General features: G+C 40.4%; 1 protein-coding gene across 1 annotated transcript in view; it reads right to left on the minus strand.

Annotated features, from left to right (window-relative positions):
- ANK2 (ankyrin 2) overlaps window positions 1–27474 on the minus strand; it is a 159998-nt gene that overhangs the window by 91235 nt on the left and 41289 nt on the right. Inside the window, exons 5-14 of the mRNA XM_086464118.1 lie at window positions 25274–25372; window positions 21101–21286; window positions 20605–20628; window positions 18335–18433; window positions 17090–17188; window positions 8754–8852; window positions 6465–6662; window positions 3359–3457; window positions 3090–3188; window positions 467–565 (exon numbers count right to left, since the gene is read on the minus strand). Coding sequence (XP_086320244.1) covers window positions 467–565; window positions 3090–3188; window positions 3359–3457; window positions 6465–6662; window positions 8754–8852; window positions 17090–17188; window positions 18335–18433; window positions 20605–20628; window positions 21101–21286; window positions 25274–25372 — 1101 coding nt within the window. The remainder of the gene's footprint in view (window positions 1–466; window positions 566–3089; window positions 3189–3358; window positions 3458–6464; window positions 6663–8753; window positions 8853–17089; window positions 17189–18334; window positions 18434–20604; window positions 20629–21100; window positions 21287–25273; window positions 25373–27474) is intronic.

Genomic DNA, 27474 nt, shown 5'->3' on the forward strand with positions numbered 1-27474 from the left:
ACACCATAAAACATCACACTCAGCAATAAAACTAGGGGATGAGTTTTTCCAAAGGAGCCGTTGCTCAGAGACTGGCTGGGCATCTGTCTGCTTGTGGGAGGTGCATCACTTGGCGGGGAGAAGGGTTGGTTCTGTGGGGTGTGGTTTTTTTTTTTCCTTCACCCATTAAACTGTCTTTATCTCAACCCAAGAGATTTTCTTGCTTTTGCCTTTCCAGTTCTCTCCCCAGTCCTGCTGCAGGAGCAGTAAGCGAATGACCGAGCAGGGCTGAGCTGCCGCCAGGGTCAGCCCACCACACATTCTCTTTGGAAGACCTATGCATACATAGGCTACTGGTTTTAGATGTGCTGAATATTGAATCAATGGGTCAAATAAAAATGAAATTGCTCCTCCCTAGCTCCTCTGCTTCAGCTATATTTTTGAGTAAGAGAAAGCAAAAAAAAAATATTTTAAGTAGAACACCTACCCTGGCTCGGGCATCAACCAGAGCCCCGTTTCTCAGGAGGCAGCGAACTACTTCCACCTGCCCAGCACGTGCCGCCATGTGCAGCGCAGTTTCTCCACGCTGCAGAAAAGCAAAAGCGTTTCAGTGTCCTGAACCTCCATGAAGAAACATGAGCTCCGACGGTGCAAATTCCACCCACGCCAACTCGTGCAGAGACCCGCCTTTGCGCCAGCTGAGAATCTGGCTGTCAGACCCAGTAACAGGCAGCTCAGAAGGATGTGTGCATACGTGTCTCTGGGCCTGGGTACGCTTTGGTTTGCAAACTCGATGATCCCAGACAAATGTAATCTCGCTATGGAGGGTCAGAATGAAAATCCTGGCTTATAGAAAATTCTGCTCTTTAGGCTCTCCTGGTCACGTATGTTCCTCAGCTTTCTACGTACCAGTACATCAGCTTGGGTGCTGCACAGGAGATAAAAGTATATTGAGCCTGTCTCTCTCAAGGGATTGCGAGGCACATGAGCCTCAAGACGGAAGGGGATATTTTTCCAGATGGTCTCTTCCTGCATACTGCGTGGAGCTGGCAGCCTTAAAAGGCCTTGCAATGGCTGCGCACAACCTGAGCCAGCATGTGAAATGGGTAAAATCTGTGCTCAGCAGCGTGGTTCTGTCTGCAGGCTATGGAATGAATCTTCTTTCAAGCCTTTTGTAGCCCACAGAATTTGAAGGAAATTTTGGAAAGCTGGCTGGAGTGATGTGGAATTTCAGATCAGAATAATGAAATACAGATGATACATTCAAAGCATTTACTTTTTGCACAGGTTTTTGCAAAGGAACGCGGAAAGTGAGTAATCCTTGACGATGGTGTTTCTAATTTAATTTTACAACCTCCAACATTCTTTGAGTGCACCACCTTAAAGAAGGCTAAAACAGTCCCTGTGCAGCTCATCAGTATCTGGTATGTTGGGTACGGGGACAGTTCCACAACCAGGAGCTCTGTATTTATCTGTTACGACAACATAGCAGGACTGATCGCTTCTTTGTGTTAACTGTTCCTTACTCTAGAGCTGGAGTATATTCTGTTCTAAGGCTTTTACCCCCATGACTACCAAGTTAAACTACAATTGCCAACATGAACACTCTGGTCAAGATCTTTTGCATCAGAGTGAGGAATCACATCTTCTTGTCCTTCATCTAGATGTAGGAAAAGAAGCGGCCTGAGCTTGCCTACTATTATGAACTTCTAATCAAAGCAGACCCTCTTCACTAGGAGTTGTTTTATCTTGTCATTTTAAAATAAACATCGTATTACCAGCTATGATCAGTAAGCAGGGCAACAAACAAAATCCCACAGCCCTAGCTATAAATCTTAAGAGAGAATTGCATCTATATAACCTTTATTACCTGAAGAATGACCTGTTCAAAAGGTGAATAAGATTTACATTTCACACACTCTGAAGATCAAATTTCTATAAAGATCCTTTTGTACTTGAATTAGCAAAGCAATTTAGCTTTTGGAAACAGTAATTCAACAGGGAACTTGAGCTTACCAAGTAAAAGCCAAGACACCTGTGTGGCACAAATTGTAAAGTGTTAAACTTTGCACACAAATGTCTGGTAACACAACACTTTTAACTGCTTCCAGAGGAATGTCTTGTTGGCTTTCATATCATCAATAAAGTTTTTATATAAAGATTGCTTCTATAAAAAAGTATGAAAGCATTAAGGGACTTTGTCAAGGAAAGCCTGTTCTAATGATTCAAGCAAACAACTCCGTGTGCCAAACATTTTTACTAAGTTCCATATAAGATTTTTCTAACTGAGAAAAACTGATGAGTCCAGAGTTCCTGAATTACTAAATTTTTGTTGTTGCTTCAATGTTGGGAACACTTATCGATAACATTATTTACTGGTAAAAAGCTGCTTTCAAGGTGCAGGTTGTCATAAGTTGAATATTTGTTTAAACGAACAGTAAAATATCTATGAAGTACAGCTCAGAAAACTACCATGTTATTTTTATTGTTATTCTTGGTAACTAGGCTATTGGTATACAAACACTGATTTCTATGGTAAGTCAGGTTCTGCGTTTTGTGTTACCTCCCAAAGGTCACATTTTCTAGATTTAAGCACCTTCTTTGGAAAGGCACCAGTTCCTGGAATTTCCTGTGCCTGAGGAATATCTTGAGTTTAACATTTTTCCTTTTTGTTTAATTGATAGGTTTTAAGCAACTTATGCCCTTTCCCTGATACAAATGACACAACTTCATGGCAGCCAGCGAAGCTACGCAAGCAGAAATTAGAGCCATTTGGACTTAAATTTCACCCTTCAGAACGGAAACACAAGTCTTCCCTGCGACTTGGCTCATAATCCGTTTTGGATGTATCTGGTGAGCTTAGTCTGTTTCTAAGGGAAACTTTACCTACTCGAGCATTGTTGAAGAATACATGAAACCACGGATGGCTTATAATGCATATAGAATCACCATTTTCCCCTCTTCACAAAAGGTGCTAGAATTATTTCTCCTAAAATGCAATAAAGTCATAAAGTAGCATTAAAATGTGACCTTTGGTTGAGCTACATGGTAGGCCAGACCCTTTTTGGAGGAGGTACTGCACAGATGATTCTAGTCAAAGCCATACTCACAATGTTAGTGACATCGGGAGAGGCTCCGTTCTGCAGCAGAAGGAGGACTATGTTCAAGTGGCCCATAAATGCAGCCACGTGTATTGGTGTGAGGCCCGACTGCGAAACAAAGCAAGAGCAGTTTTACTCCTCTGCACGGGCGTAGGGAAGGGGCTTCTTCGTTTAAATAAAACATAAATGAAAGTGAGGCATGATAGGAGAGAGAAAAAAGGAAGCAAAAAGGGAGAGAGAGAAGGAATGTTTCTTCAGGACATGAAACATTTTTCTACCTCTGTTATAGCCTGGATTGAAGCCCCATATTTCACCAGGAGTTCCATGACTTTGATGCGATTTTTCTTGCAGGCAATGTGCAGTGGAGTAAAACCATTCTGTGCAAAAGACAGTCATGTTAGTTAAAAACATGCAGCTACACTTTCCACTCAGCTCCATGCTGGCACACTGGGAGCAGAAGTGTTAGAGTACCAGAAGCAATTGTTCTTTAAGCACAACAGGTTATGAATTACAGACATCTCCCAGTAGTCTGAGGTAGAACAAAGCAGTGGCACTGCTTTCTTCTCAGGCAATGGAGAGAAATTGAACTTCCACCTCCAAAAACCAAATACAGACATGCCCGTTCTGACTCTCAAGTGCACGCCTGCACGCATGTATGTATGTGGTTCTGAAGGTTGCACACATCTACATGTAAGGATGACTTCGAGTGGTTCCCAAGATTCCCTAACACAAGGAAAATACAAGAAATGACAGTAATCACTTTGATATTAGTTAGCATCTTCTGAAATGTATAAAGGAAATTCTACACCTCTCTAGGAAAAAAACGGAGTACTTCTTCCAGATTCCACCTTATTTTGTCATTTTAGAGTATCTTGCAATCTAAGCATCTATATGTATTTATTTTTATATTTATGCATCAATCCACAGCATATTGTATCCATGTTTCTGTGTGCGTGTGCATTCTGTGGGGTATCTGAAATAAACAGTCAATACTTCAGCCGTGGTTTCGCGACACAAAGTCTTCGCTCTTGAAGTGTTTGTGCCCCCCCCTTCCTCATTCCTGCCCTGCTGAGTCACAAAGCACAGTAAGCAAGGTATCAGCTCTCATCTGGATTAAAATTAAACAGGGCAGGGACAATGAAAGGGGAGTGGGGAAGGGAGCATCTTAAATCAAGATTGCAACCTAGCATTTCGTATTGTGAGACAATAGCTTTAGTGTTGTGCTTACCATCAGAGCACATACCCATCTCTTTGGAAATGCCCATTCAGTAAGATCAGGGCCCAAATCAGAGCATGTCTTCATACTCTATGCTGTAATACACACTTTGACTTCAAGGTTTTTTTACATGCTATTACAGTTAATGCAGGTTAAGTGTATGCCTAAAGCTAAGCAAACACATTATTTACCATATGTGAACATTTTAGTGAAAAGCACAGGTAACATTTTTAGACCATGTTGAAAAATTGCTATATTTTCTCATGAAAAGGATCAGTATTGCTAAACAATCAGCTAGCAGTAAACAGAACTTATCAGTGAAATCTTAGCTCATGGAAAGAGGCACGTGACAGATTATTCTACAGTCAGCTTCTGTTAAGGGAAATGTTAATTACTAGTTGATTCAAAGGTGCTTTAAAGCATATACAAATTGGAAAAGCTAAGAATTCATATAGTGCTTGTACCCTGAATAATTTTGCAAACATTAACAATTTTTTTTTAATCTAGCTGAAAAGGAATTATTTGTAAAATTTATTCCATCACAGGATTCTGCTGAATATTATTACTACTATTAGCCTTCTCCAATTTCTAAAGAAGGAATCAAAACCATTAGATATTTTACCTCCTGCACAACATCACTCTATATTTCACAGAGAGTTTTACTGTTTCAGAAGTTTCCATATTTTCACTTAATTTTACTCCCTGAGTTGATTTAGTTTTGCTACTTCTATTTAAGTAAGGAACAGTTTGATGGGGGAGAGGAAAAGGCAGAAAAAACTATCACTAACAGAAATTATAAGCATCATTTAGTATATTAAATACTATGAACAAGCCAGAGGCAACAAGTCCCTGATGGGAGAGGAAACAAGAGAGGGGAAAAAAAAAACAGTTTGGAGGGAAGAGAGCAGAGAGGCAGCGGCCTGAGGGTGCTCTCTTTTCATTTCAGATGTTTCTCTGGGAGGGAGGGAACAGAAGGAACAGAAGGTGTGTTTCTAGTCACGAAGGAAAGAAAGAAGATGTAGGGGCTAGCATCTAATGTGTACATCTAGGTAGCTGAGGAGAGTTCAGCTACAGATAATCAGAAGACTGGCAAGAAAAACAAGAAAGGATGAAAAGAGCGTTGAAAAAGGTCAACTAAGTGACCATCATACCGAGAAAGACAAAACAAGAAAAGCATAAGTAGAGAAAGCAAGGGGGGTTATGGGATTTGTGGGTATAGAGAGGCCAAGAAAAATGAGAGGGCAAAAGAAAATTGTGTCAACAAAAAGTCAGATCTGAAGGAAGGAAGGGACGTAAGGGATGGGGGGAGCCTTCACACAAAAACACAGGGTCATACTGAAGGCAAGAGGCTGGGGAAGACATCAGAGTGGCCTGCAGTGCAAGTTCTGTGGAGGCACTGAATACAGCAGGCAATGGCAGACTTCTCGCCATGCAGAAGTATCTCAAGTGTTCACAGTCTCTTTCCTTCCCCCACTGAGTGTAATATATCGGCATTTTAACTGCCATCCAGCTAACAGTTCATGGGGACACTTCCTGACAAAATTAGAATCTTGTCTGGGTTCGGGCAGACTAAAGACTCTTGAAAGCTTTGTTATGTTCCCAAAGCCAAATGTGATGTTTTTCTCTTGGTTAGGGGATAATGGTCTGATCCGCAAGTGAAAGGAATCACACCTGTTTTCCCGTAAGCATCAGAAGAACCGGTTTTTGAAAAGGAAGAAAAGTGGCACCTAATAGAGGGGAATGTTGTAATTTGATAAATGCAGAAACATTAGCTTTTAAATATATTTTCTCCATGCCAATTAACTAATTGATTCAGTTGAAAGCTTAGAAATTATTCATGTATCATATCAGCTAGTATGGAAAACTGAACTATTGATTCAGTAAAATACCAATGCATACATTAACATCAGCTTAGAAATGGCTCTAATTTTAGGAACCAGGTACAGCTTCCAGACCTGATACTACAGCCACTTGCCATGGGACGTGGTCCACGACTAGGCCTAATGATAGGAGATACAATACTGGTAACCAGCAGGTGTGACAACCCCTGTTGTTACTGCAACTACTTAAGGTTGTTGGTTGACAGAGTTTTCACTTAGCTTTACTGGTAAGAGCTACTCATCTGCCCTGGATAGCTTTGTTACATGACACAGGTGGGACAGGTTTACCAGGGCACGAGCATTGGGATTTGCTCTCTTGTCCAGAAGGAGTTTGGTGACACGATAGTGGCCGCAGTGTGCAGCCACATGGAGGGCAGTCAGATAATCCAGCGTTACATCGTCCACGGGAGCTTTGTGCTGCAGCAGGTGTTTGACGCATTCCACGTGGTCCCCCTGGGCCGCCATGTGAAGTGGAGAAAGTCCATTCTGTGGCAAAAGAAAACAGAACAGTAACTTCTCCTAACTCTCACTTAGATGGTGGCACATAGTAGAAGGATGCCATTGTGAGTTTGCAGAGTACCCCATCACTGAAACAGAGCCTCATCTGAGCTACGGACCGGAAGAAAAACTGAAAAAAGCTATAGCCACCCCTCCCCTTTCCAGCAAATACAGGCAAATTTAGAGGAACTTCATATAATTAACTAAGATCAGAATTTAATCAAAGCAAAAGAATCTAAGGGTCTTGCCTCATGATTTAATAAAACATATCTTGCCCTTAAAAGACACTGGGGACACTCACCATAATACTAAGACAGAGGTTGTATGTTAATTAGAGGAAAAGCACCTACTTAACCATCATTGGATTCATTAAGGAACCTGTATTTTTTTCTGAAAGTGTTCAAGGAAAAAAAAAACAAATTATATTGGTAAACGTGACCCCTGAGCTTCTAGGAAATGATACTTTCAACCACCACCATGGCTGGACTTCTGCTCAAACCATAACACTTGAAGGGCAGTGGAAACAGGAGTTTTATAGCCCTGTCTGGCTTTAATAGATCTTTTTGTATATATTGAAGTCCATGGAAGGTAGACAATTAAGAGGACAGAGAACTGTTGCTATTAATACATGTAACAAGTTGTTTTCAGAAAAAAATAGTTTTAATATTTACATATTTGTCCATCTCTAGTTTGGAACCACCTGTTTCAGTTGGAAGTTAGAAGAGGAAGTTGCTTTTAAATCTAATTTCATTTCACATGCAATAAGGGACTTCAAAGCACTGCATGTTTAAATATAGACTGTAACATACCCAACTGAACAGGTAACTGACTTGGTGTGGTCAAGCGACTGTTTATTTGTCACCTGGAAGGAAGGAATTATTCACTGGACAGTTCTGCTCTGCTCAGTCCTCAACACAGTGGGGACGTCCAGATGCTGCCATAGCAATGCTGATATTTTGTCCTGACTGGCAACGTCTGCCTTTGAATGGCAACATCTGGGAATCCTGCCTGAAGTCTGCACAACATATGTGGCAGGGTCTGTTCTTCTGAGCGTCTCTACCTCTTAGTGAAGTGAGGGTGTTGACACATGAGATTCACCTAACCACCTTCTCCCACCAAGGGAACCAATGAAACATTAAGGAATCTTTTCCCTACAATTCCCATCTCCCTGTGGATCCCTCCTGCATAAACAGACAACTGGACTACTTGGTGCTGTCAAGGATGCATAGCTTGAGCACATCCTTATTCGATGTAGTTGATAGGCTTGCAACCCAGCGACAAAACCTTGTGAAGACTATCAAGCAAAAATCTTGAGTCTCCAGTAAGGATAACTATGGGTCAGAATACACTAATTGCTCTTGTTTTGAGCCGCGTTTGAGGGAGCATGGCCCAGCAAACAGAGCAATGGTCTGAAACGGGTATTGAAATTGTTTGTCCCTCCCGATCTTCCAAGAGACCTCAAACATATCATTGCATTACTATTGCTCTGTTTTCCAACTAACGACACCAGCTACCTTTGTCAGGCCCTCTGAAATGTACCGATGTGACGTGCTGCTCACTGGGGTTTGCTATTATGCTACAACTACCTTTCTCATTAGTTTGACCAAAGCGGCAGCGTTTGTAGGAAATGCATTAATCTTAGACGTGCACTTTTCAGAAATCAGTAAGAACACACTGAAATCATTTTCTAAGTCTGAAATAGTCCATGAAAACAATTAGGAGAAGCTACAAGTCACAGGTCCCAGTTAGCTTATATGAAGGACCAGAAAATATATGCCAGGAGTGTCTCAGAAGTGACTGAACCAGCTTTCCCATCTCTCTGTCCTACGGTCTTAGGGTGTAGCGTGTGTTTAGTCTGATATTACAGAGAGGAGCAGAGAAGTGTATACTGTGTCATATATTTGGAAAGGACAGTCCGTAATTATGTAAGAAAACCTTATTTTGGATCATTCTACTCATTAATACATTTCCTTTGGGAGAACACAAATGTTCCTTTCTTCTTCACTGTCCTTTCAGTGACACTGAAAATTCCGTGGGAAGTTACATAGAGCTGTTAACACATTTCAGTAAGACACACACCTTGGTCCGTGCAAGCAGCGGGGCACCTCGCTCCAGGAGAAGCTCCACAACTTGGTCATGTCCACTTCTTGCAGCACAGTGGAGTGGGGTGAGTCCATCCTTAAAGGAAAAGGAGGGAAAACAGATGAGCACATCCCCAACTGTCTGTCCTGGCACTCTGAGGAGCACCCTTCCAGGAATGCAGCCCCACAAGCATATGAAAAAGCTCCTTTCTTTTGACTCCTAATTGAAGCTGGTTCCAGAACATGAAGTTTCACCCCTATTCTTCCTTGCACCAGTAAAGAACACTCTAAGGTTACCGCTTCAGAGAAGCAGCCCATTGTGTGTCGAAATCTCTTATCCAAGAGGATAATGTGAGCACGCATTGCCTTCTCCCCTCCTTCTCCTCTGCATGGCTTTGAGATTGTATTGCCTCTCTCTGGATAAAGTCTGCTGGGCCAAGGATGCTCCATTAATCAAGCCTTGTCCTTTGGATTGCTTTTGACGCAGGGATGAAACAAGAAATCTTCATAAAAAATTTGTTCTAGACTTTATTTCTTTTTCTTAAACAGGCAGCAGGAGAAAGAAGATTTTAAAACAAAGAAAAAGAGAGAGAAACAAAGAGAACAAAATGTTTCATTTCTGAGATTGAGTGGTGAACAAAGAGCCAAGATTTCTTTGCTAGCATTGCTGTGAGACCACCAACTCCGCAATATTCTTTCCATTGCAGAACACCACCCTATACCTAAAGACTTGCTCTGCTTACTCAGTAACGATCACAGCAGTGGTAGCAAAAGATGTGTGAGTGAAACACTTAGCTAACAGAATGCATTCTAGGTAATTCTGCTACAGTTTGGACTTTATACAGAAAAACATACGAAATATGAGGCAAGAAAAATGGTTGCAAAAGAATATTAGTGCTGAATGACAGAAAAAAGAAAATTACGATATAGAAACCCCAGTTTTCACCTCATTAGACCTCGATGCTGTTCAAGCATGCACTCAGAAAAGTCATCAACACTCATTCCACAGAGATAGGTTTACGAAGGTGAAATGGTCACAGTTTTTAATCACAAGAAAAGCCTTCTCCCTTTGAGACACATTGCTCGTCTTAGATGAGGTAGATGTTATTATTCTAGGGCGCCGTCTGAAGAATCCAGTAACAGCATGATTAAATGATGGATGTACTGGTCTGAGTTAGATTCATTACTTAGGTTAAAAAAGTATCAAAAACGCAAAAACATGGCCTCAAGTATGAGTTAGTGACCCTGCTTCATAGGCAGATCTACAGCTTGCCTTGCTGGAGTCTGGAGGAAGTCTACATCGCTATCGTTTTACTCCTGCTACTAACATTTTTAAATTAAAAGTAGCTCTAGACCGCACAGTGCCATGGCAATTGCAACAATCATTTTGGCTATGCAAACGTAGCCCTGTAATACTCCACAAAAGGCAGTTCCAGGAAGTCGATCCTCCCTTATCCTCAGTTTGGAAAGCACAGAGCACCTTTCTGAGTCAGCAGCGCAACAAAGCTCCACTGCAGCGAGGAACTGAGGTCTGCGGAGAGGAATTTTTCTCCCTTCCTTACCTACTGCTTCCAGAGATTTTTCAGAAACATGTGAAGGGGTTAGGTGTGCCTTGACGCTCGCTACCTCAGAGGCATCACTAAATTCCATGGAAGCTTTGCAATGAAATTCAACAGATGCAAGATCAAAGCCACAAACAGAATTCAAGGCTGTTCAGTACCGAGCAGGTTGGGTCAATGTGAAGGAACAGGGTGTAACTAGCTTATCTGTGGGTTTTTTCTGCACTGAAACTCCAGAGTCCCCTAAATCAGGTCTTTATATGCACAACTGAGGCATACTTTCATCTCACTGCCAGCGGGATTCATACACACAATTCCCATTAGCATTAGTAAGGTGAGAATATATCCCAACTGTACTTCTAGGAAAGCTATTTATTTGGTATTTCTTCCCAGTTTCTGGCCTTTTGTGCTCTACATTTTTAACGAGTCTGGGAGGTTCACTCTTTCTATATGCACAGTGACTTTGATGTTATTCTCTTGAATAAAACAGCAAAAGAAAGGTAAAATTGTGTGAACTCTTTAAAATAACAGGATAAATGCCCAGAGAGAGAAAAAAGTAGAAAAACACAAGCTAAGAAACATATGAACTGCACAAGAAAGTCTAGCTAAAACAAAACTAAGAACTAAATCTGTAAAAAACATGATTTCTCCTCAGCTCTTCTCTGTAACTTCCTCTAAAAGTAGAGACAAAAATTTGCTACCTATCCTATTCTATCTTGTCATCACTTTTATAAACGCATCATCATTAACTATCCATTCACTTCCCAGTAGGTGAATGAAGCCATATGCTTTGCAGCTCTCCCATATAACCCTCTTCTCTTCCCTCTTTCTGCCCTGGGGAAAATAACATGTATATTTTACAATTATTGTACATCCAATCCTGTAGATTCTATTTTTGCTTATATGTTTTCTTCAAAGATGAGGGAAATTGCAAAGAGAGAGCTGTTGTAGCAGGAGAGTTAGTACATAATACAACGAGGATAAACTGACCTTAGCCAACATCAAGAGACACACCGTTGTACCAAATTACTCCTCTTTTGCACCATTAGCTACTTGCAGTGAACCTCAGTGCCCTGAAGTCTATTGCAGGAGTTTTCCTATGTCCTCTTTTAGTCATTCCATTGCCAACTGGTACACACCATGTAAGCTGAAGAACACACGCTGACCCAAACATTGAACACATCATTTGACAGGACCCAACACTTGGTCGAAGAGACACAGACTTTGAAGCCCAGATAATGGATGTCCCATAAACACAAAGGCTGCCATGCCAGCAGACAAGAAATTCAGCTATTTTCTATTTTAAGAAGTCCAATATTTATTTCCCCATCCCAAATAGTACATAACGGAAAGTTAAATGTTTTCATCTTCCAATTGCCATCCTGCACCTGGTGTTCCGTTGTTCCCGTATGTGGTGCTCTCCCAGCTTGTGCTTTGCAATAACCAACAGCTGTGTCTCTGTTAGAAATGACACTACAATCCTCTCTGTATGTATGAAGCCATGAAATTCCATCACTCCTAATTTCCTCTTAAATGGCTCTCAAAATAGAAGGTAAACTTTTGCCTTTTTTTCTTGAAAGTCGATCACTGGTCTTTTTTTAAGCTGCAAAATTAATTCTGAACTCTGTGCATGACTCCTAACTGCAAGGCTCAGGAAGATAAATTATTGGGTCATTTCACAGTGATTAAAATGCTTTACATCAGCTTACCAGTGAGACTGAGATAAAAAGAAGCTGTGCTTACGAGAGATTCTTAATGGGAAACGATATGGGCAGCATCTGAACAGAAGGACAGTTGCGCACATTCAGTGCTCATTCGAACGAAGACTGATGATAGCACATGAGCAAAGGCTAAACGGTCAAAGAATTCCTCTAAACTGCAGCTGCATATTCTCATTTTTATGAGGGTGAAATACAATCTTAGTATTCTGTACGTTAGATACGCAAAATTGTCTAAATTTTCTGCACAAATAAAGGCCTTTTCGTTTGTTCATTTTTCATTCCTACTAAACCTCATCTCTGTAAAAGTGAACAAGGCAAGTCTCCCTCTTGCTCTAAGCTCTCAGAGTCTTGGCATAATTAACCACGCTCTAAAGTATTCCTCCAGGTCTGCCATTCAAAGTACAAATTTTAAAAATATAGCAAAAATACAGCAAAAAATACACCATGCATTTGCTTGAATAATAAAATACCAACTTAAATAATTCTAAATAGTCACTACCTATATAGCTGGCTTAGCTAATCTGTACAACATCCCTTCCTGCTCCCTTGTAAACGTTATATGAATCCACTGAATTTTTTATAGTGAATATCTGCATTGTGATTAGATATTTATAATCTGACATTGCTTTAGGAATGGCAAAAGCTGCCAATGAATTATTAGTGCTCTGCGCATGTGTGAAGCCTAGGAGAAAATGTCGCAGCAGCATTTCTGCAGGAAAAACCACTGAAAGAGCACAGTGCCAAGACAGGGTATGGGCCCTGCTAGAATGGCTTTAGGGCACGAAACCCACTGCCACATGGAAATAGCAGAGCGCCACGCCTATGCTGTCAGGATGCATAGACACGAAAGGAGACATAATTACAAATAAATCTCAGTGGATTCCCAGAAAAAGTGTTAAGGGTGTCTGAAGCACATTCACCGTAAAAAAAAAAAAAAATCAACCCAACCCAAAAAAATCCAGGTTCCACCCCCCCACAGCTTCCTTCCTGTTCTTTTCCCATTGGTATCACACATCTCTGTCACCGACCTTCCACTTCTTTCAGCTCCAGCTGAGCCTCCTTTCTTTTCTGTGGCCCTTCTCCAACCCAAATGGCATACCAGACTTTCTCTCCACCATTATCCCATCTACTCCCCTCTCCAGCTCCAGCTGCCACACCCCAGGCACACAACATGTTTACTTTCCCACACAATAAGCTTTCCATTCCAAGACTAGACGCTCTGTTTCATTCCAGGGATTTTTTCCAACTGTAAATATTCTGGACAAAAGCCTGCAAGAGGAGCCTAAAGAAAAGTCCCACAGCAAGAAAAAATAATTTCAATGTTGGCAAGATTCAACAGAAAGAACACAAAGTGCACGACAAGTTCAGCATCTGAGACAGGTGAATGTTCGCCCCCCTTCTAAGGGTGCTTGCATAGTCACACAAAAATGGAAATACCCATGAGGCGACAAAGGCGTGAGAATAACACTGTATTTTGAAAGTAGAAAAGCATACAAAACCTAAAAAAGCCTCACATTCTTGTTCTTTTTTTTCTATACCATTTATACAGAGGGATGATAAAAATAGAGATATTATAAAAACTGCATTCATAAGAATACCCCTAAAACCCTTTAATCGTCAGTAACACTTCAGTATCCCTGTTACTATTCCATTATATCAGAATATATATATTTTTAATAGAAATATATATATATTGGCCATGCTGAAATTGCTCTGCTTTTAAACGCTTAACATAATTATCCCTGTAATAATCCTGATCAAGTTTCACGAAGGCTGTAAACACTTTCCACCTCTCAAAGTGAGAACTGATAATTGCCACATTACTCTCGACCACATGGCACTGATTTAATCATAAATTGAACTTTCCACCATCTTTTAGAGAACAAGTTTCTGCACACTGATTCCTAGCCACAGTCTGCACAAATGCTTCTGAAACCCAACTCCAACGGTCCACTACAGTAAGAGGTCAGAAGTTTAGCTACATTTTAAAATTTTAAACAAACTTACGCCATTGTTTTAGCACAAGAAATTTTAAACCTTAATTACTTAGCAAAGAAAACTCCAGATAAGGCTTGTATGTAAATAGAATGAACGTAGATACAACAGACAGTACTAACAAAAGTATCCTATTAATATCATTGGGAATGGAGTCTACATTTTTGCTTTAGACACAATATAAAAACCAAATTATATTCCATGTTTTAAAAACTTATTTAGTAGTTAGCTGAGAAAATTGATAGAACTTGTCCAAAAAAAGTAGGTGAAATATTGTTTTAAAATATGTAAGTGTAGCAAGCAGATTTACTAGCAATTCTACATCTTTACATTCCAGTAAGAAATGCCATAAAATTTCAGCAAATACATTATGAAATGTAAAGAAAATAAAAATAGGTAATTCCTGCAGTAAGCAGGGCTTTCCTCTGACATGCAACATTAACCACGGAACAGCAGGACACATGCATAATTTAGTCCCTTTGAAGAACCTACTTTTTTTTTCTTTTAGACAATACAGGGGCTCCTCACAGATCATTCCAACAGAACATTTTCAAACATAAAAAGATTTCTCAAATTAACTCTGCAAAATTAAAGTACTGAGGCTCATCTAAAATATGTTAAAATAAGTTTTTGCATCTTAATTTATGCATCATCAGATATCATGTAATAAAGAAAGTTAAAAACAAGCTGAATGGAAGCAATGAGTTTTAACCACAGGGCTTATTTTGATGCAGTATGGAGACCAAGAATAAAAGCCCAAGGTATCCAGCAATGAAATACCCTAGTCCTTATAATTCCACTGTTTGTTCAGTGAATCTGACCTACTGAACAAATGCAAGTGTTCCTCAGAAGAAATGAAAAGGCGATATGGAAAGGCAAGCATGTTAGTACCGAGGTGGAGGAGGCGGAAGTCTGCCCTTTAAAGCACAAACCGCACGTACGCACGGCATGCAACACACAACCTACCTCTTCAATGCCCTACATACTCACGGCCATAGCAAAGCACACAAGGCATGCGGACAAAGCAAAGGGAAAAGAAAAAGACACCGAGACGATATAAACAGCTGGCATGAAGACAGGATCACGCCACAGAGACACAGACAGCAAAACCAAAGCTTTGGAATCTTCCCCACTGTGAAGCACACGCAGCTGACCACCACCGTGTGCCTTTGAGCAGGGAGAAGGCAGATGAAAGCGAGAGTAAACGGCTGAGCCTGCGCAAACTGGGATACACGTGCTTTAGGATACCTCTATGGGTTTTCACTGACATCTTTGTGCTGAGAGTTTTTGAGCTAATGTAGCAGCTGACAAAGGGCAGGAAGCCAAAACAATGAGAAGACTAAAATTAGCACCTTCCACCTACGGTGGGCAAAGTCCTGTTCTTTCAGCTTCATTCAGAACTGCACATCAATCTTTGCAGGTGAGCAGGGAAGGGAATACCCCTTGACCTCATAAAACCCAAGATGTCTTTTACAATCCTCTGTGCCAACTTGTCTAAAACAAGGATCTAAATACTGAACAGGAAAGAGGTGAATTCAATACTGTCATTCCACAGGCCAAATGGACCATTTCTGTATGACTACTGTGCTTAGAAGTATGTGGAATATCCTGACTGCGGTCATAATCATTTCATGTCTCTTTACCAAAAGGTTTTAGGCACTTGTTGTGGAAAATTTGACCAGGGGTGATTTACTGCGCACCTTCACGAGAGGCAGCATTTCCCATCATCATCAGTTTTTTTTAAAAAAATGGAAAAAAAAAAAAAAGAGCAAAAGCTACATCATTTCATAAATTATCAGAAATCAAAATCATAATCACATACAGAATTACACGATAATCACAGTCATCTTCCCAGCTTATGAAGCAACAAATGGTTGATGTAATTAATATCAAAGTAACTGCAGAGGTTGAATCAACCACAAGGGTAGTTGACTGCAATAACCTTTACCTTCTTCCACCTTTCTACCTTATTAAACAAAACCTCTTGTGTTCAGCTCTAAACTCTGTGTTCTAAAACACTCTCTGTTACTTGGTGATATAATTTTGCAGGTCGGGGCTTAGAAACCAGCAGCTTTCAAGAACAAGCCCTGTGCAGCTCAGTTCACATAAACGATCACATTTTCCTAGGTGACCCCAAAATCCCATTTGAAATAATTAACCCTGCCCATATAAATCAATAGGGTTTTCTTTTGTCCTGAATGACTGCAAAATCACCCGTAAAGAGCACAGTGTTTGTGTGGCATTTCAACAGGACCACCAGGAGGAGGAAGCCAGTGAGCGTCACCTAATTCTCTGTGGTTAGTCTGTGGAAGAGGTGAGTGGCTGCTGGCACAGAGTAGGTGACTTGTTCCCAGTATAGACTCTCCAATAAAAAGTGACTGCCAGCCTGCTACAGCAGCTTTCAGGAGGCATACTATGACCAGCACAGACATTTAGGAGTCAGGGGACTGAAAAGCTTAGCTGAGTCCGAACCCTCCACTTCCCACTGCTGATTTCCTCAAAAAGATCAGTTTCATCAGCTTTTTCTTGTATGACATAGGTAGATTATACAGTGGACTAAAGGAAATAGTATTTCTGCCTCCTGCTGTCACCAATACCTGCCATTCTTCAGTCTGATACCATAGGAAACAGTCTACATAAAACAAATAAAAATCCAGAAACTAAAGGTAGGATTCTGATTTTTTTTTTTAAAAGTAAAAAAAAAAAAAAAGTACAAAAATATTTCTTTATAAATCATTTTTGGAGTCATAATTTAAATGCGGTCCAAGTTTCAAAAAGAGTACACTTGTGAGGAGCCAATGATTAACACTTCTGGAGCTGTGTTCAGTTGAACTTTTCCCCCCCCCCCCCCCAAGTCATTTATAACGCCACACCTAACGCCTCACTTTAAGAACAGAGAATGAGACACAACTGCTGAAGCTGAATTCCTAGCTATGAACCTTGGTGTTCTCAGTCTCTGGCTTAAGAACAAAAAAACCCACCCAAAAACAAGCAAGCAAAAAATCTCAGTCCGTTCCCAAGAAGGGACAACGTCATATTCAGGGAATAGAAAGACTCACCCTGGTTTTGGCATCGATCTGCCCTCCACGATCCAACAAGAGCTTCACCATGTTTGTGTTTCCCCTTTTGGAAGCCACATGCAGTGGGGTGATTCCATTCTACACCATGAAAAGAACAAACAATGAGCATGATGGATTTGAAGGCATATAATGGTGGTGAATTTGTGTTCGGATCACAAAAAATGAGACCATCACGTTGTAGAGAATAAACAAAAATGTACTCGAGCGCCAGAGCTAGGCACACACCATATAAGCTAGAGTTAGTCATTCCTTTCTAAGCCAGAATCTTTATTCATTGATCGAGATTTTTTTAATAAACGAAGAAGCGCATCTGCCAAAGCAGCAAACATCACAGTCCCAGAGTCAGACAAATAAACAAACATATGTCAGAGTCCCACCGAGTCAATATTCACAAAACACTGATGCGTTTAAATCATTGCCACACACACAGAGTACACAAATGCGTGACCCCTACAGTGTAATGCCAATAGCATAAAGGAGTAGGTCCTGTTTGGGATTAAAGTCCTTGTAAATGCTTTGGGTGAGGAAAGAGGTCGTATTAGCAGCTATTCCAAACTGGCAACAGGAGGAAGTCAGGCTGAAAGGCAGAACCCTAAGGTAATTCAAAGTGTGTCTGGCAAATTAAACAGAAAACTTGTGATCCCGTAACTGTGTTGAAGTACAGATTAACAAAGGTTTTCATGGCACCTAATGCCGTGCTTCAAACTACGTCACATACAACGGCGAAGAGACTGTATTATGTCGCTCTGCAGTTCTTTACCACAAAAGAGTAGTCGTGATTAATTAGCACTTTTATTGTCACATTTATGTAATGGCAATACACCTTACTTCACTTTTTCAAAATATGTTTATATGTGAAAATATCAAGTTAAAGTAATAAATACTGCAAAAGCCAATAAATCCTACATATATTACTGGGGTACGTCTAACTGACAGAAAAGCTGAGGTGAGTTGACACATTATGAGAACATCAGCTTTCTGGAGTTAGTCAAAGGAGCCTGCTTCCTTCAGCTGGGAATACTGGTCGCTACTCAGCTCCCAAGGACTCTGGTGCACTGCATGGGGGCAACGTTTAAAAATTACTGCAAAAAAAGACATCTTGGAACACAACAGAATTTCAGCATTACTTTGCTCCTCACTCACTCTTGCCTAAGAATTACACAGAGAAACACTCCCACTTTCATAGGCCATTACAACTAGGAAGAGAAAGAAATGGCTCCGTACCCTTGCTGTGAAATCGACCGCAGCTCCTCGGTTCAGCAGAAGCGTTGCCACATTGACGTTTCCATAGTGCGCAGCTATGTGCAAAGGTGTAAAGCCACTCTACAAAGGGAAACAGCCCTTATTATAGAAATCATCTTATACAAGATCAGCTTAACTAGAACTTGATTTTAAAAGCTGCTGGCAAACAAATATATCGTGTCAATCTTATCCAGTTCACCTATAATAGAGCACAGCCTTTCCAGCAGAGAGTGTGGTTTTCGTATGAGAGGTTATCAAAAGTGCTTCATTCTTTCATTCTCCAACTCAGTCTTCTGAATAAGTGGCCAATAGGAAGAGTAGCTTTCATCATAGAAAATATTAATATATTAGCCATATTTAAAGAAAATAAAGGGAATTTCCTTATTACAATTTAGAAGCAACATGGGTCTTTTGGGCTGCATCTGTTTACCGGCTTTGGATAAATGACCACAAAAGTTGTCAGACTCTTACTTTACTGCTCTTAGAATTAGAGATATTGACAACGTATTTCCTTCTTTCTTTCTTGTTTTTTTTTTTTTTTTGTTCGAAAAAGCAGTTGTTATTCAATATGTAACCCAAGAACTTGGTGTATGAGAGAAACTACTTAGTAGCATAGTGTAAGGATCGTAATTATTTGTATTTACATACAATTTGGATCTCAAAAGATCTGAAGAAACTTTGCCATCTGTACATCAGAAAAAACACAATTTACTTATAGCCTCTTGAATACTAGAAGGTGGAACCTGCAAACCTGCTCCAGCCTCAAGATATGGAATTGCTTGACAACAACATAAAAAAAGATTAATTTTTCAGAAACTAGAACACAGAGCAAGCTTTTAGTCTCATAAGTAATTCAAGGACCTTGCTTTTGAGGTTTCCCTGAAGAGGTTTACACTGATTTGATCAGATCTTACTGTTAGTTATAGAAAGAGAGAAACACTTTCGGCTTCTGGACTATACCGTATTTTCAACTAGGTTTCATTTCTTTCAGCGTACAAACCATCATTTTAAACTACTTGTGGAATAAAGAAATGTAGGTGGATGTTGCACTCTGAAACCAACTTTATAGCCAGAAGATACAGCAATCAGCCCTCTATTTTACCCTAACTCCATTTACTTCCTTGTCAGCACACAGGTGCTCTTGGCCAAAGAACAGCCAAATGCTCATTAAATTCATAGTCTTCTTGTAGTGATAAATACCAGGGAGATGTCTGCTGAGGACATTAGGCACACAAATACGATACTGCACTAAGCTACAGACCAAATGCATACTGCATTAACAGCTGCCTTCTCGCAGACACGTTTGCCCGCCAACAAACGCAAGGTAATGAGAAGTAACACAACGGCCGGGGAAGGAGAGGTGACCCCCTTCACGTCTACCACAGTGAAGAACGTGCCCATGGGCAGATGCCAGAGAGAAGCCGTCACCCTTTCAGGTCACATCGCCAGCTGCCTCCTGGTGACTTGCTCACGTGCGCACACTCCAGGCGTGAAGTGCTTCCGCACGGGTGCGTGCATTCAAAATTCATTCCCTCGACTCACAGAGGAACTCCATTATTTAAAAGCAGCCATTCAAAGAATGACCACAGTCTTGGAAAGAATTCTTTTTCCTAAATGTGACAATAATCTTTAGGGGAGATACCGCAGTTCTAGCCAATCAGACCCATGATTTTTAGTGGTAGTGCTTGAAGAGCTGGTATTTCCAGAATCTGTATGAGAAATGTAGTATTATCTGCTGCAGGTAAATTCTGATTATGTGCTATCCCTTAAGGACTTTTCAAAACTTTATTGAAAAGACCTTAATGACAACAATGGTATAAATAAGCAGATGCTGCTCTGAACAAGTTTTTACCTTGGAAGATTTGATTATTGTAAAAAGAAGGAAAATGAATTTTACCCATTATTCTGGCTGAACCAGACACCTTAATTTAGTTAGGCCAAGTGAGTGCATTTTCATAATTAATGAAATTGAGCTAGAAAAGCATCTTTGTCCTCTTAGCTCCACCACTCGCTTCAGACTTCTTTGAACTGATATGAATTCTCAAAAGTTTACTTCAATAGTGACACAAATAAAAAGAAATTCTAAGACAAACGATGAATAAAAATAGATTTGCTGAGTCACGAATGCCTGTGTATTAAAAAAGGGTCATATCTTCACTTTTAGTGCTAAATAATTATGAAATATTGCCACAGAGCAGAGAAAATAATTATAAGTAACAGAAAGAGTAATGAAAAATTTTTTATCTCGGTACCTCAGTCGTCCTATTCACCATCATCTGATGCAGCATGGTTTGGGAAAAAGAGGAACAATATTAAAGACTGGCCGCAAAACAAAGAACTATGTTGCTTTTTGAAATGAGTTATGCTGTTAATGATGGGAAAAGCCAACCGAGCATGCATTAACTTTAAATTCAACCTATGTTCCCATGGGCAATAAACCAGTATCCTATTTAATAGGGAAGCAGTGATTCTGCTTCCATTCCAGTGTCTTGGAGTTTACAAATAATGAGAGAAAGCTGGTTACCAAAGAAATGGAAGGTATAACCAAAAAGCAGAAAAATAAGTAGTTTGTAATTGCTGTGTAGCTAAACACGGCAAAAGTAGATATATTACTGGTGATACTGGTTGAGCAACTTTCCCCAAAGAAGAAATTACCTTTAACTGTTAAGATAAAGCAAGTAAAGTTTGTTGCCCATCGGCACTCAGCCGCGTGACTACCCTGTTACCTCTACGGCAGCACCACGTTACCTTGGACTGCACATCAGCATTATGGTCGTTCTGCAGCAAGAGCGCCGCTGATTTGGTGTCGTCTTTTCTAGCGGCAATATGCAGAGCTGGTAACCTCACTTTCCCCTTGGTATCATTCTCCAGGAGGATGGCCACCGCCTGGTTGTGTCCTTGTTGCAGTGCAACAGCTAGAGGAGTGAAACCGTCCTGGTAGAGAAGAAAACAAGGTGTGCTCGGTAAGCCAAAGGACGTAGAGCTTCAGTGATATGCACTGCTCACACATAGAGAGTTGATAAACACATTACCCGCTGTTTTCTACCTCTGCACCACTGTCTCCAGTGAAAGGACATCGGAGGCACAACATTTTAACCTAGATATGATTTCAGACGTGTCAGAAGCACACTTTTTCCACTTCAAAGTAGTCTTTAAGTCAAATACAACTGTAGCATCATTCTACACTAACTCTCTTAATAACTTCTCATTTTAAAATGGGTCACAAAGCATATTCTTAGTAATATTTTGGTACGGATTAGTGAGCACTGAACAAAGCAGATATGAGAAATATACAGGGAACCTGTTTCTGAATATCTCACATCTTTGCAAAAAGCAAGCATATCTTCGCATGCATTTGCGGCTGTTTCCCATCCTAAGTTACACACGGACTATGAGTCAAGAAAACCACATCATGTTTAGGAATTTATTCTAATTTGAAGTGGGAAAAATTAAGTTTATGTGTACTTCTTGGAAAAACAAAATCAGAAACATCTCTCTGCTTTTCATTCATAGTTTTTGCTTTGTTTTAAAATTATTTTCAAATTGTCTTGCTCCTCCACACATGTCCTGGATTGCCAGTGCTTCAAAATACATCGCACAACCACAACTGGCTCTCTTAGCTGAAGCACTGCCTGCTCCTGTATCTTTTATTCTGACCATAAAACTGAATCCAGCTCCAGTCTTGCACGCTGCCAAGCACATATGTGCTGTAACCACATCCTAGATCCAAGGGCAGCTGAACCACAAGGAACGAAGCAGCTCTCTGAGTCTGTGACCGGAGGCATGGTGAACAACCATGAAAGAAAAGGGAAGGGAATAAACCAAGGTCTTCTATGTTTAGGTCAAAAGGAACAACTAAAGAGTTGATTATAGCCAGAAAGTGAGTAAACTGATTTAGATACATCATAAAAGGCTTGAGAAAGAGACAGAATTGATTTGGAATAGGAATATGGAAAGATTATAAAATAATAAGGGACAAGTTAGGAAGGAATGAGAGCTAACACATGCTGAAAGAAACATCTGAAGAATTGCCAAAGCAATTTTTCCCCTTAGTAATCTAATAACACTCACTCCCTTTTGCGTAGAACTGTGGGTAGGTGCATTGTAACAGCGATACTACTACGGTTTCTTTTTGTAATAGAGATTAAATTCTGTACAGTGAATTAAAAAAGGGTGAACAGCTGATGAAACAGCTGAACTGTAAAGATAATTCTGAGATTGGGGCTACATTAGGTGTTGAAATGGCTTAATGCATTTGCCTTTCGCCTCTGGGAACATGAGAACAAATCCTGGATTAGAGGTCCTGTGAAACTGAGCTCATCCTTACTCTCATTTTGTATATATACGCATATAAGCGTTAGAGGAAATTAAATCTATCGAAAGGCAGAGCAAGTTTCAAAGCTTCAAAGGCAAGATCATCCATTTGATTTGCACCACTTTATCTTCTCTCCTTCTCTAAAAGGACAAACTTTCTGCATTCCCTCTCCTATTGCTTCTGGCAAGCATGGCTGACCAGAGCTCGGTGAAAGCACTTCATTTCCCCACCTCCCCACATGAGGACAGCCAGTTTGTAATGCCAAACAAAATGTCCTTCTCCACGTTCTTCTGTGGCATCCTCAGTTCAGGCTGCCATCCCACCTTATTTAAGGTACCATTCCTTCATCCTGTGCATGAGACTAACTCTGAGCCCGTGTGAAAGCGGACAATGGCTCAGGCCATCCTTCAGTAACACTTGAATCACTGAAACCATCACCTCAGCAAGACCTGAAACCAAAACTTATCTAGTTAAGCGATAAGGGGGTAGACAGCCTTTACTTTCTAAGCTACAGAAGTGAGAACTGACCTTTCTGATGGCAGAAGACAGACATGGACTTGGGTCCAGAGTGGAGGGCATTTGATTTTTTTTCTCCCCAATGCCTGGGTTTTTTTAAAAAAAAAACCCCACCAGACTATAGCATGAGTTCCAGCCAGTGAAAGTTACCGGGGAAAGGCTGCAAGCAGGTGACTGTGGGCTATAGCTGGGCCAGGCTCCTGAAGAGCCACAGTTCCACTCGGCTGCTTTGCCAGGAGTGTGTTTCTGCCACGTTGCCTGGCAATCACACAGGATTTCATGCTTCAGAAAGCTGACATGTAACATGATCGCCATATATGCGGGCCACAAGAGGATTATTTTAGGAGTTGTCATCAAATGGTACAGTATCCATTGAAAGAAGGGACAGTAAAGCAGCTGTTAACACTAGCAGTTCAATATAAAGACAGGACAGCAAGCATAAATGCACCATCATTTTCATCCGTTTGTGAAGGCAATCGAGAATGGGTAAGTTTCTCTACAGACTAGGGAAAAGTAGTAAACATGAACAAAAGCTCTGAGAGGAGAGGAACTTTCCTATTCCTACTTCCATGGCACATCCATATCCATAGAACAAACGTGAAGCCACCACACTTGCAGCACAGAGCCTGTTCACTCGTCCCCTTGGCTTGGAATAAAAGAACACTTGGCAGAAAGAGAACAAGAGAAAGAAATGGAATGAGCGCAGTCCTCATGGCCCAGAAGTTTTCCCCACTGCCCTCAAATCCTCTCATTTGCAGAAGTAAGTTCTTATGATTCAGTTTCTCTTGAGATGGGGTCTCGTCTCTCTTACTTTGGTGTCTGCCCTGCTTGCACTGAACTTACTGCAGGCTAACAGCACTGCAGTTAAATACAGAACCCAGCAATTAATACCATCCTTCTGCATAGTTACATCCACGCGGTCCAGCAGTAGAAATAAAGTGTCCGAGGAGAAAACTGCCTGCTGAGCTCATTGATGTGGTCCCTGTTAGTCATTTGATTTCCAATTTACACTAATCACAGACAATAATGAATATTCATAGGTTACAGAAAGTCACAGACTAGCCTCAGAATCAGAGTAACTTAGCTGGTCAAGGAGGTCCAGCTGCCATCACTCCTCACTTAGGGGAACAGGAGCAGGAGGTTGGAGTAAGTGACCTCCTGAGGCCCGGTTCTACCTGAGTGGTTCTGTGAACCCAGCACTGCAGAGAGCCTACTCCACTCATCACTTCGGTGCATCCACATGCCTGTTTCTCACTCTCTCTGCGCAGAAAATATTCTGAACTCATCTAAAGTCTCAAGACCTGATCTAAAAGGAAGCTTTTCAACAACTAACTGTTGATATTAATTGTTTCTATACCACAGTCCTCATAGCCCTAATTGTGGTATTCATGTTATGTTCCACACGCTTTTCAGCTGGCTGAGGAAGAAGCTGAAGCAAGCCTCCAAACTATCTTCCCCAGAAGAGCCCTTATACAGCCAAGAGTGGGAGATACATGCTGTAATATTGTATTCACCGATTTTGTCCCGATCTTACAGTGAAAATGAAAAAGCAGCACAAAGACAGCCCTGTTGCTTAGGTGATGGCACTCCTAGATGCTTGAGTTTTCACGGACTTTGTCGGAAACGTAAATCTGTTCAAACGAAATGTTGTACCTCTCCACTTAGCCTATGATCAATCTTCTATTCACTCCATTCCCCTGACAGTACCACCTTGGCCTCCTGTAATTTCTATAACCCTAGGTACCTCTTTTCAAAGCCTCAGTCATTTTTCAGAAAATTCTCCAGGAAGCTGATAGAAGAAATGGGCAGAAATTGAAGGTAAAAATCCCAGGCTTACTAAAGTCAGCAGAAATTTTTCTGTCAAATGAATCAGACTGGATTTCACCCCTTTTCACCACTTCCAGAACAGTCCACCCTTGCCTTCCACATGCGTAGAAAAAAAGGGTAAGATTCATAAATACAACTCATTGAAATGAAAGTGTGAAAGTTCTAAAAATACTCCATTTGAAAAGCCTTCTGACTTTAAGCGATCTGAATATAAAGGCACAGGAAAACAAGAGTGTGTGTAAAAAAAGAATAATATACGTCACCTCAGTAGCTGTGCTTTGGTTAGCTCCATTCTCCAGGAGATATTTCACCACTTCAATGTGGTTCTCTTGAGCTGCCATATATAAAGGAGTAAAGCCATTCTAGGAAGAACACACGAGAAAATATTCTAATGAGGAAACTGAATACACCAACAATAATGAACCCCCTAATGCAACTGTGCTTTTTTAAGTGAAATATTTTAAGTATGTAAGTAGAACAACTTCATATTTTTTAACTTAATATGGCAATGTTTAATGCTATTTAAACCCACAAAACTCTAACATGCTTTCACACTCACTTTCTTTTGACACATATTTTAGGGAAGCAATAGACTAATTATTAATACAGCTATTCCTTGGTGAGAATGCTCAGGGACTGTAGAACTGGCAATAAAGTTTTATGAAAGCTGACAGGAAAACAAGAGTTTCCTGCATTTATTACATTAACTTAACCAAAGACATCATTCCCGGGAGACCATAAAGTCCATGCTTCATGACAAGCTGAGTAGAGACGGCGAAGGCTTGACATACTACATAAAATTTTGTAATATATAAAACATTGCAAATCATCAAACACAAAGGAACTCAACCTTGCGAAGTAACAACTGCATTTCTGACCACACAGTAAGCTCATTTAATTATAAACAGTCATTAAAACGTCCTAGAGTCCTTAAAAGAATCTGCTCCACGTGACACAGTGATTTTTAAAAAATCTTCTAAGTCAATCAAACTGCAGGCAATAAGTCCCTTCTTCCCATTAAAATGCTTTAATGCAAACAATTTTAATTATTTAGCTACAAAATCCTAATGAAAGAAAGGCATGGAAGTGATCTATCTACCTGATTAATAACTTTCTTCTGAGAGATTTTAAGATTGTCAAAAAGGCCTAGAAAATTCTTTAATATTCTGTAGAGTACCACATAACATAAGAGGACATAATCACCTATACTTCCAAAAACATTCTTCTGTCTTGGAATGGCACTTTTAGCAAGAACATGAACTATAAACCAGACTGCAAACATGCAATTTTTTTTTTTTTTATCTTGCATGCTGTCACAACAAACGATAAGCTTGTGCATTTACAAAAGCCATCAGAATTAAAGCAAATACTGTGAAAAGAAAGAACCTTGTTTCAGAGAAGCCAACGTTATTCCTTCTAGCACACTTGCTGTGGAAACATTCCAGTAATTTCCTAATGAAATGAAATCTCATTTTTCAGTCACTAGATAATACAGCTGATTGTAGAACCGACGTCTTTACAACCCCATTCTGCATTTACAAATGTAGAAGATTGCCCAGGCAATAAATGTCTTTCATGTTGTGTATGTCATATGATTTATGTCATATATGTTGTAGCAAGTCTTTTAATACCGCTTTGCATAATATTCTGGCACTTCCATCAACAATCTTCGGTCATACAATTAAAGAATGGCACTCACAGAATAGTTAACAGCAGGTCAATGCCAAAACTGTCAGATGTATTTTGAGTGGCTTTGCACAGGGCTCTGCCTTTGGCAGGTATTATCCAATATTCTCAGTAATGACTTGAAGGATGGAATAGAGTGCTCTTATTACAGTTACAGACAGCATGAACAAGATGGTGTGCAAGTACACCACACAACAGGATCACAATCTGAAAGGTTCCTGTTACCCTGGAGAAAAAAGCTGGAAATGTAATTTAATAACGACAAATACAAGTTTCTCCACTGTTGCAGGAAAAACAAACTATCCAAATGGGGAAAGACGCTCTAGAGAAGAATTCTGCCGAAAAGGACCTGAAGGTCACAGTGGTCTACCAGAGGGCCACTGGTCAATGAGCTCATTCTGCTGTAATAAAGGCAATTGTTGCACTGGTGTAAAAATATATCTCCCTGGGGAAGCTATATTTCTTTGAGAAAATACTAGTAATTGGTGGTGTTCTGTCGGGAAAGGGAAAACTGAAGAAAAACAAGATAACAGTCTTTTAAAGAGGAGGGTAAAGGTCTGTTCTGCATATTCATGATGACCAAACCAAATAGAAAAGTACATCATTTACTAAGGTTGCTGGAGAGAAAATCCAGGTTGGACATCAAGAAAAGCCTCTTAACAGTAAGGTCAGTCTGCTTTGCATTTTGCCAGGCAGCTTCCCTCCTCCCGGATCGCTGCTAGAACCAGGCAGCAAACTGGCAGCCCAAATCATGCAAACAAGCCAGCCTCCTCCACGT

The sequence above is a fragment of the Leptosomus discolor genome, chromosome 4 (genome assembly GCF_034619465.1).
Source record: "Leptosomus discolor isolate bLepDis1 chromosome 4, bLepDis1.hap2, whole genome shotgun sequence".
Taxonomy (NCBI): Eukaryota; Metazoa; Chordata; class Aves; order Leptosomiformes; family Leptosomidae; genus Leptosomus; species Leptosomus discolor.